The sequence below is a fragment of the Anopheles coluzzii genome, chromosome 3 (genome assembly GCF_943734685.1).
Source record: "Anopheles coluzzii chromosome 3, AcolN3, whole genome shotgun sequence".
Taxonomy (NCBI): Eukaryota; Metazoa; Arthropoda; class Insecta; order Diptera; family Culicidae; genus Anopheles; species Anopheles coluzzii.
Window position 1 is genome coordinate 31,591,777 of NC_064671.1, and position 19,300 is coordinate 31,611,076.

General features: G+C 50.0%; 1 protein-coding gene across 6 annotated transcripts in view; it reads right to left on the reverse strand.

Annotated features, from left to right (window-relative positions):
• Window positions 1-316: 316 nt before the first annotated feature.
• LOC120955097 (ets DNA-binding protein pokkuri) overlaps window positions 317-19,300 on the reverse strand; it is a 47,087-nt gene continuing 28,103 nt past the window's right edge. For 5 of the 6 annotated variants that reach the window (XM_040375613.2, XM_049608415.1, XM_040375614.2 and 2 more), the window contains exons 4-7: window positions 5,452-7,050; window positions 4,745-5,015; window positions 4,061-4,645; window positions 317-3,980 (exon numbers count right to left, since the gene is read on the reverse strand). In XM_040375613.2, the coding sequence (XP_040231547.2) occupies window positions 3,437-3,980; window positions 4,061-4,645; window positions 4,745-5,015; window positions 5,452-6,793 (2,742 nt within the window). In that variant the 5' untranslated portion in view covers window positions 6,794-7,050 and the 3' untranslated portion in view covers window positions 317-3,436. The remainder of the gene's footprint in view (window positions 3,981-4,060; window positions 4,646-4,744; window positions 5,016-5,451; window positions 7,051-19,300) is intronic. The other variant, XM_040375618.2, reaches the window with a different exon arrangement.

Genomic DNA, 19,300 nt, shown 5'->3' on the forward strand with positions numbered 1-19,300 from the left:
GTAAGTAAGTAAACAACATTTTGAATAGAATCTATGGATATAAGTTTATGCATTTTTATAGATATCATCACGAAATTAACGACTTTACCGAAACCAAACTCCATTATAATGGTATGCATTACCTACCCGTGCAGGTGGTCATAGAAGTAAGGGGCACAAATCGAATGTTTGATTAAAAATATAGTTTAAAATGTCACAAAATTCTCATTTTTTGCTGTAAAATAGAAAACATGTTTTTTTTAAACATTTCCCTTAAATCATGGAAACCCCGGTAACGTCTTTTCTCACTACCCAAGCCAAATTATTGCTCACAATGTAAGGTGTGTAATCCATTTTTCCTTTTTATTATTTGCGCTTATCTCATGTACCGAGCTGTACATTTGTGTCGTACAAATAAATTCAATCATTTTTTTATACACTTAGAAACGACAAAACGATCCAATAAACTCTACTTAACACTAGTAGCCTCCCATCATTTTGAAGGGGACGACACATCGGTGAGACGGCGTGCACTAACGATTTGCGGGGGAAGAAGAGTGAGGGTTGTATTAGCCGATTCTTGTGATATTTGAACACATAAGTTTATCGATAAAAAAATGAAAAGAAAAAAACACGAGTGCCCGATTTACATTTCCATTTAACTAAAGCGTTGTGGTTCACTATATTTACAAAATAATAAGAAAAAGAAGACAACTATGTTCCATAACCTATCGCGGATGTGTGAGAGAAAAGGGGTGGTAAGAGGAGGGGAAAATGTACACAATATGAAAACTTAAAGACAAAAAAAAACACACACACAGTATTTAAGGAAGATTTCGTTTGCGTTGCGATGCGTGTCGATCGCCATTATCCTAAAGCCACGCTGCAGCCTCTCGTCGATCACTCACTCAACTCACTCAACTCGCTCTCCCTACCTAAGCTATTTCGCACATTAACTAACTGAAGAAACTAATGAAACGGGAAGAACCTAATGCGGGAAAATCCACCCACCTCCCCCGTTTTGTCGCGGAGGACGAGAAAACTGCAACGCTTTCCACGATCGTTGTATCGGAAATAGTGTTGTATGCCTTTTCTCGCTAGGGCCGATCGATGGATTGATTTCTCTACCCGCGCCTAACAAACTTTTCGATCGTTTCATCATTCTCTCTCGCTCTGTGCTTATTTGCTTTCATCTCACTTTAAAAGCTAAATCCTCCACACTCCTCTATCTAGAAGAAGCAAAACGTATATAAAGGGAAAGCAACCTTCACTCACTTTGCAAATCCTGCGAATAACCCACCCACCCACAACCAAACACCCCACACACACACACACGCACGCAATAAACTCTTTCTCTCACTCTCTTTCTCACAAACAAACACGCATTGATCGTTAATCTTTTGCCTCTAGTATCCCTACAATCCTTTTTTAGTACACCTTCATCGTGCACTTGGTACGCGCACTCTCTCTCTCTCTTTCTCTCCCTAAATCATCACATACTTATCAATCTTATATCATCGAGATGTGTGTACGGGGAAGTGGGGTGTGTTTGTTTTTTTTTTAAATCCTATTCTGCCTAATGGAAGCCAATTGGAAAAGTGTGGTATACCAATTGGAAGAACCGATTGGTATACCAGGAGGGAAGTATTTTGTTTTGTTTGTTTGTTAAAGGTACATTAAACCTATGCGCTTGTGGCCTTTACACAGCCCCAACCCTTCCTCTACTACTGTACGCATACACACACACACAGACACACGCACACATACACTTAATAGTGAATTGGGAGGGGGCGAATGAAACTAAACGAAAAACAATAAAAAAAAATCGTCTTAACTAAGTTTTTCCACCCAAAAAAAAAAACAAAACAGTATTACAATAATTACAACTACATATTCGCGGCCTTTGAGTCCTAAATGAGTAACTACACACACACACACACACATCTCACACACAGCACACACACGCACACGTAGCAAAACGGGGGATGGGGATCTCCTCTCTCTCTCTCGTGTGAGTTTTTTTGTGGTACATGTCCGCGTAACGAAACCTCGCCCACAACAATCTCTTTTTTCTTGTACTCTTTTTTCCTTTTACGTCATAAATTCGAACCAGCAGAAGCACGATTGTGGCGTCCTTGTGTGTCATAAAATATCAGTAAGGTGTGATCATCATCATCATCGCCCGGTTGTCTCGTGTTCTCGGGGATTTCGATTGGCCGTAACAGATTAACTCGCTTCTTCTTAACTCTTAGCTTAAACCTAACAATTGACGCTACCAAAAATTAAACTATCTGTACAAAGGTGAGTTGTGTGTGTGTGTGTGTGCGAATGGTGCATGAGTGTGCATGTGTGCGCGTATGTGTGTGTGTGCTCCTAATAATTGGGGAAAGGGTAGGGAGAAAACACAAAAGGTGCTTTTTTTAAAAACGAGTATATAAAAAAAAACAAACAAACATCGAGTTCAATATACAGGCGTTAATCACTAGTTTGTTTTATATGCATAATTGCTTCCCTTCTATGTGTTTGTGAGTGAGTGTGTAGAATAGTCGTGTGATACAGAGCTCTAAAATTTCAAACTTCATTTTTCAACCCCTTTTAGTTTTGTTTAGCACTTTGTCGGTTTGTTTTTCCGTTTTGTTGCTTCTTCGCTTTCCCACAACCCGCTTCTTAAACTCTGAACAGTGATTTAAAAACAAAACGTAGAACAAAAATCAGATTGGCACATATAAGTAAGGGTTTCTTCTTCTTCTTCTTCTGTCGCTCAGAAAGCTTTCTCCCGCGGGTGATTAGTGACACGGTGCCCTTCTTTTCTAATGATCAATTTTCAGCTCCTTACGATCGTGTGTAAACTGTACAAGATGCAACCTAAACCGTCTCTCTCTCTCTGTCTCTCTTTTCGCACGCTCTCGCTCACTCTCTCACTTTCTCACTCGCTACTCAGTCAACATGCACTCTCTTTGTTGTTCTAATCCTAATTTCGAATTCTAACAGCTTCGCCGTTTGTCAATTGTTAAGCGGATATACGCCATGGGGCGGATAAAAGGGAAAGGGTAGGAAGAACAGGGGGAAGCTCAGTACGTTCAATGGTTAACACAACTATTTAAAAAAAAACACGGTGGTAAATGGTCGCCGCCAGAGGGGACACACCGGAGAGGGGCAGCATCAGCGCATGGTGTGTGGTCGAAACACAGCGGCGGACACGCGAAAAACGCGCGCGATGGCACACAGACCTGGATATTCTCCTTCCTTCTCTCTCTCTGTATTGCTTCAAATTGACACACCTGGCAGATGATCCTGCTGTAGTAGTGGGTAGTAGTAGTGAGGGGCTTGTACTGTTGAGATCATATGCTGTTGATGCGCTGCCGCCGCCGTCGTTGTTGCTGCTGCTGCTGGGCGTTCCCTTCCTCGCCGTTTTCTCCCGACACACCACCTCCTTTTGAGCGCTCCCCTCCTCTGCTTACTTGTAGTACATCGGCTCGGATTTGCTCAGATCCGTCGGCATCATGCTGTCGTCGTCGCTTTTCACGTGCATGCTGTGGTGATGCTGCTGCGACTGGTGCGCGGACGACTCACTGTTGGCGGGCGAGGGCGTATCACGGTCGCGATCGTGCGGTTCCCGGTGGTCGTGGTCGCTCGCACCGCTCGTGCTACTGCTTCGGCTACCGTTCCGTGCCGGGTGGTGGTGGTGTTGGTGCTGGTGATGCGACGACGACGACGACGACGACTGGTGGTGAAGGGGATGGTCCTGCTGCTGCTCCGCGGCGTCCTGCTGGTGGCGGGCTTCGGCCGCTGCCGCAATCGCTGCCGCAGCCGCTGCCTGCGCCTGAAGCTGCTGCTGGTGCAGATGGTGCAGGTTGCTGCTGATCGTGTGCAGCGACTGCGAGTTGATCGACAGGGGCGTTGGCGAGGACGGAGGCGAACCAGCTTCCGACTGTTGCTGCTGCTGCTGCTGCTGCCTCAGCAGTTGAATCGTTGTCAGTCCGTTGGCATTGCGAATCAGTCTGCAAATGACCATAAAGAAGCGATTAAAATGACAAATTCACAACTAAAAAAGTGAATTTTCTACAAAAAAGACACTCACGGGTAGCAGTCCGTTCCGTTGACGGGCGATCCGTAGCTAAACTTGCGATCGTTCGTGCTGAGATCGGTCGGCTTGAGGTCGTCCAGGTCGGTTTCCATCTTGATGTTGCGCTGGTGCGGCCCGCCGCCCGCTCCCCCGGCGGCCCCATTTTGTACTGCGAGATGGTGCGAATGGATGGCGGCGGCTGCTGCGGCGGCCGCGGCGGCCGCCTGATGCTGCTGCTGCAGATGATGATGGTGATGGTGCAGGGCCGATGGCGACGAGGACGGGGACGAGGACGATGGCGAGAGCGGTCCGTTCTGGGAGGCGGCAGCGGCCGCAGCCGCCGCAGCCAGATGGTGAATGTTCGCTCCGTTCGGGAGCAGCGACATTAGCGGGTTGTTGCTGCTGCCACCGTTGCTGGCCGAACCATTGCCGACGACCGAGGACGCTCCCCGGTCGCCGTTGCGCTCGCTGGCACCGCCACCACCGTTGCCGTTCGATTGGGCGGCGGCGGCTGCTGCGGCCGCCTGGCTAGCGGCCATCGTTTGGCGCAGCAGCGAGATGTTCTTGATGCTCTTCAGCTCCGTCGGATTGCGGAGGAATCTGTGGGAAGTGGGAGGAGAAGAAGTGCCGCTTTAGTACTGCACAGCCGGGGGCAAAAGAAAAGCGGAAAAGATTTCAAGAAAAGAGAAGAATACTTACTGGTAGCAGTGGCGCTCACCCTGCACCTTCCGGAGTATGTTGACGCGATAGTAGTAGCGCAGGGCGCGCGACATCTTGTCGTAGTTCATCGACAGGTGGTTCTTCTGCTTGCCCCACAGCTTGGCCAGCCCGGCCGGGTCGACGATCTTGAACACGCCCGTGTCGCGGCACTTCCACGCGATGTAGCTGCTGTACCGTTGGCTCGGATCGTTCAGCAGCTGCTGCAAGAAGTCCCACAGCAGGCGGCCGTCTGAAAGCGAACCGGACGAAACTGGACGTGTGACAATGGGCGGGACGGGTGTGGGGGGAAACCAAGGGTGTTGGAGTTGGTTTGTGTTTGTGTGTGTGTGTTTGGTTGGTTGGTTTAGGTTGGGTTGGGTGGTGTGTGTGTGCGATAATGGTGGTAAAAAAACAATGGGTGAGTATATATTCCCGGTTTTTGTATGTTTTTTAATGTGAAATTAATTGTGAAAGGAAGATAGAAAAGGGGAAGGGGATAGTTATGGTCTCAAGTGGACAGAGGGACACCATGGCATCCTTGCTATCCACTTGAGCGAGAGATAGAGATAGAGAGAGAGAGTATAGTGTAGTGTGCGTGCCTGTAAGGTAGTGTTCTTGCGTAGCACCGTACACCAGAGAAATGGGGTAAAACATGGGGCGAAGAGGGAAAAGCACAAAAAGGACCAGAAAAGAAGTAGCAAACTTACTCGTATTGGGTTCCGGACTGTCGGGGAAGAACTCGCGCTTGACGGGCAGGAACGCGCCGGGCGTGCTGGGCGCTGAGCCGGACCCGGACGAGCCGGACGAACCGCCACCGTTCGAAGCGGCTCCCTTGAGGCCGAGCACGGCCGCGGCCACGGCAGCAGCGGTGGCTGCCGCACTCGAGGACGAGGGTTCACGTTCGCGCGAGCTGCCCCCATTGCTGCCGCCGTTGCCGGACGAACCGTTCAGCAGGGACGATACCGGATACTGGAGCGTTTTCGTGTCGAGCAGCTGCAGCTGGCCGAGATGCTGCGTTTCCTTCGAGATCGGCGTGAGCGGGGGGCTCTGCTGGGGTGGATGGGTGGCGATCAGTGGCAGCTTGCTGTCCGGATGCGACAGGGGCAGCGGATGGTACCCGTTGCCGTTGGACGAGCCGGGGCCGGTCGTGGAAGTGGCGGCCGTACCATTGCCCACCGTCGCGTGCTCTTCGTCCGAGTCGGACTGATTGCTGACGCTGCTGCTGGTGCTGCTGGCGACGCTGCTAGTAGTGCTGCTGCTGCTGCTGATCAGCCCGTTGGTACCGTTGGTGGCCGGCCCGGCTGCTCCTCCGTTAGCGCTGCTCCCATTGCCACCGCTTCCATTGGTCGACGAGGACGTGGAAGAGGAGGACGATGAGCCCGCACCGGAGGACGACTTGGGGGGTTGCTGCTGATGGTGGTGCTGCTGCTGCTGTTGCTGCTGCTGCTGGAACACGTTCTGCTCGCCGTGGCTCTGCGAGGGTGGACTGCCGGCCTGCGAATCGATCGACGGTGCTGGGCTGAGTGTGACCGAGTTCGACGCCGCCATAAACTGCTGCAGGTGCGAGCTGTGAAAGAACGGGCTGTCCGGCGGGGCCAGCGCACTCCAGTTCGGTGTGGGCGGGTGGCTGTGGGGCGATAGCGGGTAGCGGCCGGTCGGCGTGACCGGACTGCTCGGCAGATGGCGGTGCAGCGTCTGGGCGTCGCGGATCAGCATCTGCAGCACGTTGTGCAGGACGTCGCCGGCGCCCGGGCTGCGCTCGGCCAGATCGTTCTTGGTCAGCACGCACAGCGCCTTGCCGTTCATCTGGAACAGGTCGAGATCGAACTTGGGCAGGTCGAACTCGCGCTCGCAGAAGCGCAGAAAGACGACCACCTCATCGCGGCCCCAGATGCGCGGGTCTGTGTTGAGCTGGGGCGGGAGCTGTGTCTTCAGGTCAGCCAGCGGGCTGGGCGGGGCGGGCGGGTAGCGCCAGAGTAGCTCTGAGTTCCACAGCCCCAGTGGGGGCGGCGCATTGAGCGGGGAGAGCGGGATCGGTAGTAGCTTCATGGCTGCGGCAAAGAGGGCTGCGGCGGCAGCGCTGTTGGACGATGATTGCGGGACGCTGCTGCTGCTGCTGCGTTCGATCTCCTTCTCCTCCGGCTGACGACACCCGGACACCACTACGCTGCTGCTGCTGGCCTGCTGCTGATCACGACCGATGGTGGCAATCGTGCTGGCGTTCTTGTTTTAATGGTGGTGGTGGTGCTTTTGCGTTTGCTACTGACAGCAGGACGCACGTTGGAGCCAGATTGGATGATTTTTATCTGCAAGTGGAAAAGATAGAAACGAATCGATTAGTTTCGGTGTGTGTATATGGAAGAAAAGGTCAAGTCAATTCTTAGCTCTAATGTTCTACATGATCGTATGTTAGGATCATCGATTTTAAGAGGCATTACGTCATTAGACGAAACAGGAGATGTTTTCCAACATACATATATACATGTCTAGCCGAACGTTTTATGTTGAAGAGCTTTGCATAACGTATTTTCCCCCGAGTCTGGATGCTGCTGAATATCCTATTCCACCTTACACATAAAAACACACACATCAACGAAGGGGCGAGAGAATTGAAAGGTGAAAGATAGCGAGAATCCATCACCACTAGGGCAGAGAGAAGCACAGCCCAGTCACCGTACCACCGTACTATTAGTTACGTTTCTTTTTCGCGCCGTCGTTCTTTCTTCTTGGCAAACACGGGCAGGGCGAGATCGAAGTCGGAAAGTCTTCCCGAACTCACCACCCCGAGACACACCAGCAGATAGACAACACAGGTTGGAACAGAAGTGAAGGTAAAAAAAGCACCTCCCGACTCCCGACAACAAAACCCGATGGGAAGAAGATCCGACGATGATCAAACTCGGAAGATCACCAGAGAGAAGTCAGAGGAGCGGGAGGCGAGAATGGTTTGCCCAGCGGACCTACGAAAAAAAGGGACGGAGGAGGGGGCATCAGCGGAGACGACGACGAAGACGACGACGGCTGAGAGGTACAAAGCGCGCGCAAAGAACGTGAGAAGAAGAGAATGTATTCAAATAACATCCGCTAGTTCAGGTTTTCAGCGGAAATTGATTTTTTTTATGATATGTATAAAAATATTTCTCCATGCCTGCTTCTTTCAAAGGTTGGTAGTGTTTCTCTTTCTTCGTCGTTCGTCTCGCCTTTTTTCTCAGACCGAAGAAAGAAAAAGGGTTCCCTCCCCGTGCGTGTGGAGGGGGGGGGGGGGGGGGAGCGGGTTCAGACCGCAGCATCCAGGGAGGAAGAGGTGGATTGTGCTGCGCGTGTGTAGCCACATGTAGAGGCAGGAAAAGGAGGTCGCACGGGCAAACAGACAACAACAACACCGCGAAAGAGAGAGGGAGAGATAGACATGGAACGCGGACACACAACGGCGATGGTAATGATGATGATGGTTTATGCTGCGCGTTCTCTCTTGTGGTCTTTTGCTCCTGTCCATCCCATTTCCTGTGCAAACCGGCCATCCTTCCCAGCGCGCATCACACAACAACAGCGCCCGGGAGAGTGACCTCGGCGGCGCTTACACACATTGAGAGTCGTAGCCGTAGAGTTTAAGCGATCTTCTGGGATCGTTTTATTTCTCTTGGCCACTGAAGGGACACGCGGGGGGAGTTGGTTTGGGAGGTCGCTAATTATTTTTCACATCATTGCTTTTTAAACACTCTTCCCTTCTTCGTTTAAGAGGAGAAAAGGTGTGGCACGGGAAAGAAAGAGGTAATATTGAACACGCACCAGGAAAATGGACACTCATACCCCTTGGAGCGTGTTTCCTCCGGTTTTGAGAGATTTTGAAACATTTCAACAAACACACACTTGACTCTGGCGACTCTCTTGGGCAAGATCTGTCTCAGGATTGGAAGATCTTCATGCTCCCTTTGCACCCCCATTGGAGACACCTATTCACCTCCTTTTTTATGATCCTCCTCCTCCCAGACCAGCAAAAGACACAAAATGTGTCAAACATGGTTTTCAACTTCTGCCCCCAGCTAATGGTGTGGTGACCCATTCTCCATTGGGTCTAACGACTCGCACCCAAGCACGCTCACAGGTGGACAAATATTTGGCCAAAACACACTCGGCATGGGAATTGAGAAGATGACAAGGTGTAGACGACGACGTAGAAGATGAGTCCTCAACTGTGCGTGCGTAAAATCGGGATTTAAAGTTTTGAAATCAAAAGCTGAGATCTCGCATGGTCCCATTCCACTGCGAGCTTCAAATATCCCAGGGATTCTCTGCAACCACGCTCGTTTGATGCTCTTCCATTTCAAAGTCGCCGAATCGGTGTAGAGTTCCCCCGAAAAGCATGAGAATTGCAAATGCGTTTCAAACTTCCCCGTGTGTCGATGACACAATCAAACGATCGTGATCTGTGGGCTTTCTCCCTTTGCCGCTCTCCCGTCTTCTTTAACCAAACACATCCCTAACATCTCGCCGAATTCTGACTTCTTCCCCATCGAACGCAAAAAAGACCATGAACCTTTTGCTTCTTCCTTTCTTCGGCTAAGCTAAACTAATGTTTACGCGCATCTCTGACTCCCCGCGCGTGTTTGTGTGTGTACTGGTGGCGGTGTTTTTGTTATTCAAATCCGGCATGGGCGATAAGACGAGCACAGCGCGATCGTCGTCTTCGTCGTCGTCGTTGGGGATCGGAAGAGATCCGGGAGAGCCTGGCCTGAGTGAGTGCGCGAATGATTAGAATAAACAAACCTGAATTTAGCACCGGTTCTAAGCGACAAACAATCGATCCCCTACTCCTCCTCACCCTCTCTCTTCGATCTTCCAGCAAGAGAGGGAGAGCATACTAAATTTCGGAATTAAAGATTAGAACATCTCCCCGCCCCTCCAGGGTCGACGAAAATCGCATCCGGACGTGAAAGAGGATGCTGCCAGGAGAATTCAATAAATATGGCCAACAAGTCCGAAGATCACGCTCTGCACTTCTTCTTATGGATCCACGAAAGAAAACGAGCGTTTCGCACTATCAACAAGCGGAAATGCTTGTTCTGATGCACACAAACACACACACATACTTACTCTCGCATAACTCGTCTTAAAAAGAACAAAAAAAAAAAACACATCTTGAGCAAACGACCAACATCATCATACACGGAAAGATTCTATTAATAAACGTGTGTATATGCATCGTCGTTCCCGCTCCGAGCACCACCAGAAGAACCAAAATCTCATTGCAAAACGCCACCAAGCAAGACCAAGACTCATGCGGATCGTGTGTGTGTGTGTTTTGGTGCTGCTGCAATGTTTCATAGTCATAAAGCGAGCGCACAAGTTCCGCTAAAGCGCAATGCACTTACCCCATAGCATCCCGCATCCCATCATCTTCTGACAACTCTTTGCCTTCCCCCGGGGGCGTGCGATCATCTTGCACGAATTGTACTGCAACTGCAGCAACTGCGGCTTTGCACTTGCCTTACGAATCCCATTTCAGATCGCGCTTTTTTGCTTTATTTTCTTCGGTCTGACCTCTCTCTCTCTCTCTTGCTCTCGCCCTACAGAAGAAGTCGTAATCGCAAAACCTCGATCAGGAAGTGGCATTAATGTGCATCTTCCTGCACTCACCACACTGGGGGACGCCTCTCTCTCTGTCTTACCGCACAAAAATCAAGAACGGGAACGGAGCAGCAACAGCACCACCAGAACGGATCCACCAAATGCGGATCCATTGCAGAGTGTGTGTTCGCGCAGGCATTCTTTGCCATTCCTTTCCACACACAGACGCGGGATTTCCCCCGCCATATTGGGGTTTGCCGAGAGAAGAGGGTGCATCAACCGAATCACTCGCGCAACACTCGCATTCCACTGCCCATGATCTCCTGCGGCCTCTTGAAGGGGGGTGAGGGGCGGGGGGGTGGAGAGTGGAGAACCCCAGAGGTTGGGCAGGATGAAGGAAGTGTACGGCGATCGTACGTACGTACAGCAACACATTCGCGATCGCGAGAACTCGGGCTTGAAGAATCACGGAAGCAGTAACACCGCACAGCAGCCGAGAGTGTGTTTCTTCACTCACTTGCCCCTGTGTTCATTCTTCTCATGGCACTTCTCCCTAAAGGGGTCGCGTTTTTTGTTGTTGTTGTTGTTGCTTCCCTTCCGAGTGGATCGAACTCTGGCGAGCAGCGTGGTGCTACAGTTTCCAGCGCGCTTTTTTCCCACCGGAACCCGATCAGGGGCGGGATCATCAGCACAGGACATTGAAATCGCGCAAGACCGGAGAACCTGCTGTCCGTGCGGGTAAAGAGCTTCTGTCGCGCAGGGTGGAGAAGGAGGAGCAGGAGGCGAAAGGCGTAGTCTTCTTTTCCAGATCTCTCTTCCACATTATTGACCCTTTGAGTTTTTTATGTGTGTGTCCGGTTTCTTCCTTGTACGGCGTTCAGGAAGAGGTAAAATGTAGCTGGGAACTGAGGAGCCTGGAACGTATATTTCAAGCTTTTGCGCCCGAAGGCGCATTGGAAGAATCAGACGAAAGGAAAGAGCAGAGAGACAAATGAAACATTCCTTCCCGGATCCAAGGCGGAAGAAGAGCTATTGCAGGGCAATACACAACACGATATCGACGACCAACAATAAGAGGTTGGCCAACGGAGCTAGTGATGAGGGTACAAGCACACCGCATGACGAATGATGAATGTTTCGTTCTCACTTGTGACGTGAGTATTTCTTGTTGAAGGAGGAAACAAATCCTTCCATAAACTGGTAAAAGGTGAAGAGGAAAGCAAAGAATACATAGTCAAGTCTCTTTATGGTATGCAAAAAAAAAAAACGAGCTTGAAAAGAAGATCACGAGATCTTCTGGATGGTGGAGGTAAAAGGATCTCTCATTAGACGCTCTATTCAATCCGGAACCGCGTGTGTTCTTCTCATTTTGCGCTGCCTCTTCTTAGACAACTCCGTCTCCCCATAGGAATTGGCAATGGAATTGCAATGTACTTCGTCGTCCAATGTGCTCCCCCCTCTCTACGGCTTCGTCCAATCGCTTCGGATCTCTTTAAGGTTCTGCTGCGCGCGTCTGCGTAAGATGACTTCTTTCTTCCCATCAAAAGGGATGACCCTCCTCCTCCTTTACCTCGGAGCCACAGAGTTCCTCTCTCCACAAGCAAAAGAATGCTGTTGTACGCTGGGGCTATGCAGAGGTTGTTGTGTGTTAATTTTGTGTTTTACTTATTAAGTCGCGTTCGTTTCCGCCGACAACTCCGGCCGAGGAGACAGAAAAGAGTCCCCCCTCCCTCTCCTTGGGTCTGATGATGCTGGCTTGGTGGATTTTCCCCATTCGTTGGCGCTTAAAACCAGCCGCCAGCCAGCCAGCAGTAGAGAGAGTAAGCGAAATATGAGAACAACATAGGCAGGGGGGCCGCCTCGGCTCCTCACCGGTTTTGGAACGGAGTGATGCTCGCACCTTACCCCGTGGTTAATGAGCGAGAAGAGGAAACGAGCAGAACCAGCAGTCTCTCTCACCCTTCTCCTCCCTCCCCCCCCACCCCTTCCGCAATTATGTTACCCTTTCTGTTCACTTGGACAGATTTTGCGGTTGCCTCTCTGCTGTTCGTGGAAAGCGCAGAACCTGCCCGAGCGCGCTACCGTTCCACTAGAAGAACGGGAAGCTGGGCAGTGCGAAAAACAGCATCAACGCGAAGATTGCCGGACGTCAAGAAAGAGAGCTCTCGACCATATAGAACCGGTTTAAACGGAAACTAAAATGATATTATAAATAAAGTTCATGGTGCGTGCGTGTGTTTATGGTTGAAGGTTTCATCTTTGACTTCTTTCCCCGTGTGGTTTTGTTGGATAAAGGTAGTGTTGTTTCCTCTCTCGTTGGATAGTTTCAGTTCAACATATTCCACACGGGAGGAGCTCTCCGTTACGGTCAAGCTGATGGCTTGAGGACTTGATGATAAGAGCTCCGAGTTTCGGTACACTCCTCAGATGCTTCTTACGATCATTTGGACCACTTGTCCCGTAGGCTCAGAAATTGGAGTACAACAACTTTGAAGTCACACTCCCGGATGTGAGCCCCTCTGTAATTAAGCGATAATCGAATTCGAACGAACCTGTTTGCTCTGTCCCTTATGCCAGACAGGGATCTTCCCAAACACAGAAGATGCTGGGTATCATTACACCCATTCCATCCTGCTGCCGCCTGGGGTATTTGGTGTGTTGTGGTTGTCCTCCCTCTGGTACCGTAATTACCCTTCGGAAGGACTCTCCAACCAACTCCTTTCCCTTCCATAGCTACTGATCGATTCACGGACTGAGAAGTAGCGGTGGGAAAAGGAAGTCATTAAAATAAGTACACAACACAGACGAGACGACGACGACGGCAGCGGCGGCGACTGTGTCAGAATCAGAAGATCGCGCCGTAGCGAGCCGGACCGACGATGTAACGGTGGTTTTAAGTTTGCGTCACAACATGCATTAACATCGATACAACGGACAGAGACACAGAGGGAGGAGAGGATCGATCGGGGGAGCTCTCTGTATTTACGATCGCACTAATAGTACACACCACAGAGATACCTAACTCTCCAATGTACCTCTACGAGGCAGAAGTATGTTCTCATCGAATGAATATTTACAAAAATGCTAAACAAAACCACCACTCCTCCCTCCATGCCAACCAATCCACCCACAGCAAAAGCAGCCGGGAGGCTGCTTGTAGTAGGAGGATCAAGTTTATAAATCACACGCTTCGCGCAATTGCTTTCCGTTTTACCGGAAGATCTTCCCCAACCGCGTGTATAGCTCCGAGTAATGGGAGTAACCTTCAAATGAAAATGAAAATTGCAATCGGCTAATACTACCGCGCGCTTTGTGGAGAGTTGTTTTGGGGTGGAGAAAAGTGTGAAGGGTGAATTTAGGATCCAGCCGGATTAAAATACATCTCACTCGGGAGGGTTTCGGTACGAGTTTGTCTGGATTGTTCTTGGGGTGGTGAAGATAAATATTGATTCCCAGTTTCTCACATCGCTTTTTATCGAGTACGCGGGTGGAATGTAAGCCTAAGCACAGGAAGTGAGAGTGTGTATTGGCGGCGTTACTAAATGTGCAAACGAGGAAGCGTGATGTTACACACTACCTTTCCTTCTCTATGGAAAGGTACCTAACATCGGCGCAGGTGGTGGGTGGTCAGTGTACGGCTTTGATATTTCTACACTCCATTCTCGGGATGGTAAACCGTTTCCTGTAGCAAACGGCCAGAGCCAGAGCAAGAAGTCAGGAAATGGCGCACTGATCTCAATTCTCGATCTCGATCGATCGCTGATCAAGCTTTTAGAAACAGTGGGTGAGACAGGAAGCGGGTGTGGGGAAAGATGGAAGATGATAGTGCGGTGTGCCAACAACACACACCTTTTTCGCTCCGGTGTGTGCTCACTTGAATTGCGTGGATCGCGCGTCTCTTGATCGGGGGGGTGGGTTCTCACAACGCGCGGAACTCAACTCAACGATCATCACCGATTGTGTTTGAAGTTCTAACTCTCGACGATGTTTTGCCCTTCCCTTCAACCCCCCAACGGCGAGAGTTTTTACATAGGGTGGAAGACGAAACGGAACAGAACAGATTGTAAAACGTGTTGGTTATGCTGGGGCTCGGCCTAAACAGCATCCACCATTACTCGTTTAGGCTTAAACTTCCTTAAAAATGTTTGCGGCTGCCGTTCGTTTGCCACCACCACACCTTACGCCACCTTTATACGATCTCTCATCTCATTTGCATATCGTTAAGTCGGCGCGCGGGGGATTTGGCTTTTTTCTCTTCTCCCCTTGCCAGTGCGAGTGTGTGTTGCCTGCTTCCCGTGTGTCTGCCACCGTCTCGTGGGTCTTTTTCCGTCTTTCAGAGGGAACAGGGTGGGGTTTTTGAGGTGAAATGAAGCAAGCTCCAAAGAGAGAGATAGGTCCCCCCAATCGGGAGTTCGGGTTCGTAGAGGATGGGATTTTGTCCATCCATCCGTTGTTTCAGTAATAATATTTTGTCGTTAATGTCGGTCCTTGTGTGTCCTCTCCGTAATAAAAAAAACGATCCCTTGCGACCGGGGAATGAGACCGTTTTATTTTTTTTTTGACAATTTTGCTTCTTTCTCCACCACACACCACAGCAACGAAACATGAAGGAAGCCAGAGACGAGAGAATGGTAATGATCGTTTGCTTTCCTGTCGTTTCCAACCTGTGAGCGGGTTTGCTTTTTAAGCGCACATTTCTGGAAGTGGGATGTACGTACTGGAGAAGAAGGAAAAAAAAACACGCACAAATCTCAACCCTTCCTCGTCCCACACATCCCTTCCTTGTTGTGGAATGTGCGCGCAAGATGAATAGAGATTGTGTTTGGTACCGCATCGGCGAGCGCACGCACAACTTAGCTTCTCCACGCTGTGTATTTGTTCCCACAGCGTGGCTTGGAGAAGTCGACGTGTCGACGTGACGTAACGCGATCGCCGCCGGCACACACTTTATCCCTATACCCAAACGGCTCATCTCGATCGCCACCGCTATCCACTACACCACTCGCGTGTAAGTAAACGTGTGCCACGCTGCCATTTGTACGGCAAACTACAGGTAGAGATGCCCTTTACCATCCACGCACACACAACAAGCCCGCCTTTTGACACCTTCTGTCATCTCTGGGGACACAAAATCTGCTTTCCGATGGGAATATTGACCACCAGCATGGGCATGAATAACGCACAGGTGTGTGTACTCCTGAGGGCGAAACAAACGAAAAACAAAAAAGCCAAATGTGTGTGTGTGGCGTAATAAGGTGTTTTAAAAATCAATTTCTCTCCTAAAGAGGAAATTAATCTCGCTCGCGCAAATTAACCGATTAAAACGCTTCAATCGCGTCGTCCATTAAACTAGGGCAGGCACACTACACACACACACACACACACACACTAAACGGGTCGATTACTTGAGCCGCAACGAGCGGATAATGACGCAACGCCGAGACTGCGGGAGTCTGTGTGTGCGAATGAGTGTGTGGGGAGAGGAGAGTTGGCTTATTCATTTCCGGTTGGCTGCTGTGTGTGACTAATCATCGATCCTCCCCGCTTTGGTCGTCGTAAGGCATGATGGAGAAACGCTTAATCCTCTGCGAAAGCCGCACAACAATGTATGCCGAGTGTCTGCTGGGGCATTTTACGGACACGCACACACAGACTTTATTGGATATTCTTTTGCTTCCTTCAAAATAAATTAGGAAAGCGTTGAATAACTGTGAAACGAAATAGACGCCGCCGTCAGACGCTTCTGTCAAACACTGAGCGCAAACAACAATCTTATTCCATCCCTAAGTAGACACCACGCGGTATGACACGATCTATCTGCATTCTGAGCTGGGGCCTCCGATGCGTGCTGTCAGATCAGCCTGAAAGAATGGTCTTATCTGTGTGCCTCTTTCGCTCGTTACCGGGTTGGAGCGAAATGGATCGAAATTGTCATCATAATTTCGTCACACTGTGGACAAGGAGGAAGGTGTGTTTGGCATTCTTCTTGTCATTTAAGAATGGAAAAAAAGAAATGGACTTAAAAAACTGACACCTTTGGATTTGAGAGCGGGTTGATGTCAACACAACAATGCTGTATTCATCTTTAGGCCTTCAGGAGAGAAAAAAAGATGACCTCCCCCCCTACTAAGCCGCTCTGGATAGAAATGCGTCACGGAATGTCGCACCACATTTCGCGCAGCGTGGCCCCCATCATCCATATCATTCCCGGATCTTCATGTCTCGCGCATTGGGGGATCATTGTTACTTCAATAAATTAAGCTATGCCTGGTGCTCGGTGTACACAACAAAAGGTTACTTAATTCCGTTTTGAGACTATGAGCCTTAGGAAGATAGTAGAGGGATTTGTGTGACATTTGCGCTGCGCCTTAACCCAGACGGTTGGACGTCGTCGTGAGCTATTCTGAGTTCCGCTTGAACGTGAGATTGAGTCTTGGCGTCTCCGCCGTATGTATTTCGTCGAGATAGAGGTGCAGCCACAATAACTGTTGGATAGGGGAGTAGAGGGCTCGTTTGGACTTCCCTTTGAGCCTCAGAGTGTTACGTCACACACTAGAGTACTGGTAGTAGTAGTACCTCAACGCCGACACACATTGTGGGCAGATTTCATCTGCCGACGACCACAGGCCGTAAGAAAACGAAACAAAACCCTCTCCCTTTCACACACCACACGATCATCGCCAACGATCGTACTGTTGGTGGTGGTAGAGAGAGAGAGGGGCCGCCCATTACGTCACGATGTCGGCTTTTCTTCAATAGTGCTCCACACAGTTCCGCTGGAGTTTGCTGTTGCGTGGTTACTTGATTACCTTTACTCACTGTGCCACCATCTCCATCCCCAAGAGCCCCCTCTCTGTCTCTATCTCTCTCTCTCCTGTCTCGTCGGTTGATTACGAGACATGAGCCGGGGGCAGGAGGCAAGACAGAAGACAAATCTAAAAAAAAGGTGCAATTTTTCATAAGACGTAGGCGGTTGGTTGGGGATGAGAGCGCTGGAAGAAAGCGGAAGAAACGCGGCATACACGCACCCGTAACAAACGCAACGCGCAGAGAGCGAAATAAAGAAAGAAAGAGCGCGCAAAACGGAGCGCTGGAAAGTCGGTCAAACGTTTTAAAATTCATATAACACGATTAAGTAACACTCCCTCCTCCTGCACTTCAACCACCGGGAGTCGTCAGGCACACTTCGGAGGTTGTTTTTTTGTTGCTTTCGGTGAGGTATAACGACGTTGATTACCCGATGACAAACCGATCGACTTGACGGTGTGCCGCTTTTCCGGTTTGTGAGGCATGCGTGGAAACATACACACACATCTTGGAGAAGAGTGCGGCGATCACGTAATTCACCTTCCATATATCCCGGGAGCTGCGCTACATGGAGCTCTACGCAATGGGACGATGTAAGGTACGATGATCATGCCAACTCCAATCGGGATTAATTTGAGTAATAATGAATCCCAAAACAAAACCAAATCTTATAATTTGTGGGAGCGCTAATTTATTTCACGTCTCCGACGAGTTCCAATTTCTGATCGACCTTCAATGCTCTTCTCGTGCACGCCGCCCAAGACAAATAGTTTCGCGGTAGAGATCCCACATCCCTCTTCTTCCCTGCCTGCTCTATTTGACAGCTCACCGGGCAGTTGTTTATAAACAACGGAATGTGTAGAGCCGTAGGTGTACACACTCGGGCGCCTTCTTCCTGACCTCGGAGGTTGGAATTTGTGATCTTCCTGTTAGGCGTACACTCCTCTCCCCGCCAAGCAGAGAACATGACCCAGAAGTATTTTCCAAAAATTTGCGTCATTTTTTTCTTCCTCCAACCAATCGGATCGTTGGGTGGGAAGGGAACATCGGACAGTAAAATTAATGACCAGCCAGACATCGGCCCCCAAAGGCCAGCAAAGGTGCAAACAGAGAGCGAGAGGAGAGTCCGCTCGCAATGGGGTTCGCATCCGGGGAATTTCTCACACCGGATGGAAGATAAATCGCGCCAACCGAAGAAGAAGGGGGATGGGTCCATACGACCAAAGGTTCCCCAAACTCCCTGAACTCACGCGCGGTCGATTTCGTGGCTTTATAGCAATCACACAGCATCATCTCTCTCTCTCTCTCTCTCGTTCGGCGCATTGGGGGGGTCGCAGCCTGGGGGCAATTAATGGACCGGAAAGCGCTGTCGAACTCCCCACGGGTGTCGATCACGGGTGTCGCATCGAGAGAGCGTTCCCGAGGTCAACCGGTTGTAGTTGTTATTGCCCCGAGAGAGAGAGAGAGAGAGAGAGACAGGGAGGTAAATCCCGGTTCGACGCCAAAAGACGCAAGAAAGGGCAGCAGCAATCCCGTCCCGACCGGAAATAGCAAATAAAAGTTAATATTTCAATTTTTGGACTGGCCAGAGTGCGCGCGCGGGTGTGCAGCCAGCAGCCGAACTGTAAATCTGGAAAGGATGAAAGCTGAGGACGCCAGCGGAGTGTGTGGTGCTTGTGTCTGCCTGTGCGTTTGGCTCTCCTAATTAATGCACCAGGCGGCGCCCCACCACTATCTACCGCCGCGCGCGCGCGAGTGTGTGGACACACCAGTGCCGTGGCCTCATTTCTTTTAGGGACGGGAGATAATTTAAGACTTCCCGTCGTAGCAGACACGACACGGCCGACCGAGGGGATAGTGTTGAGGGCGAGAGAGAGGGTGGGTTTTTCATTTCATCCTTTTTCTTTTTAAATTGGAACACGCAGTCCAAATTGGTATTGGGCAAGAATTTGCCCAACGGCAATGTGCATTCTCGGCTCGTTCAGAGACAGCCACTAACAGAAAGGCTCCAGAAGAGACGGGGAGGGGGGAGAAATAAAACAAAAAACGAAGGGGTAAAAGCGAACAGCAGCAGCATGATGATAATAAAAGACGAAAAAAGAAACACAAACGCACAGACACTCACTCATCTCGCCATCGGTTTTCGTTGGACAAGATCAAAAATCAATTTCCTCAATTTTG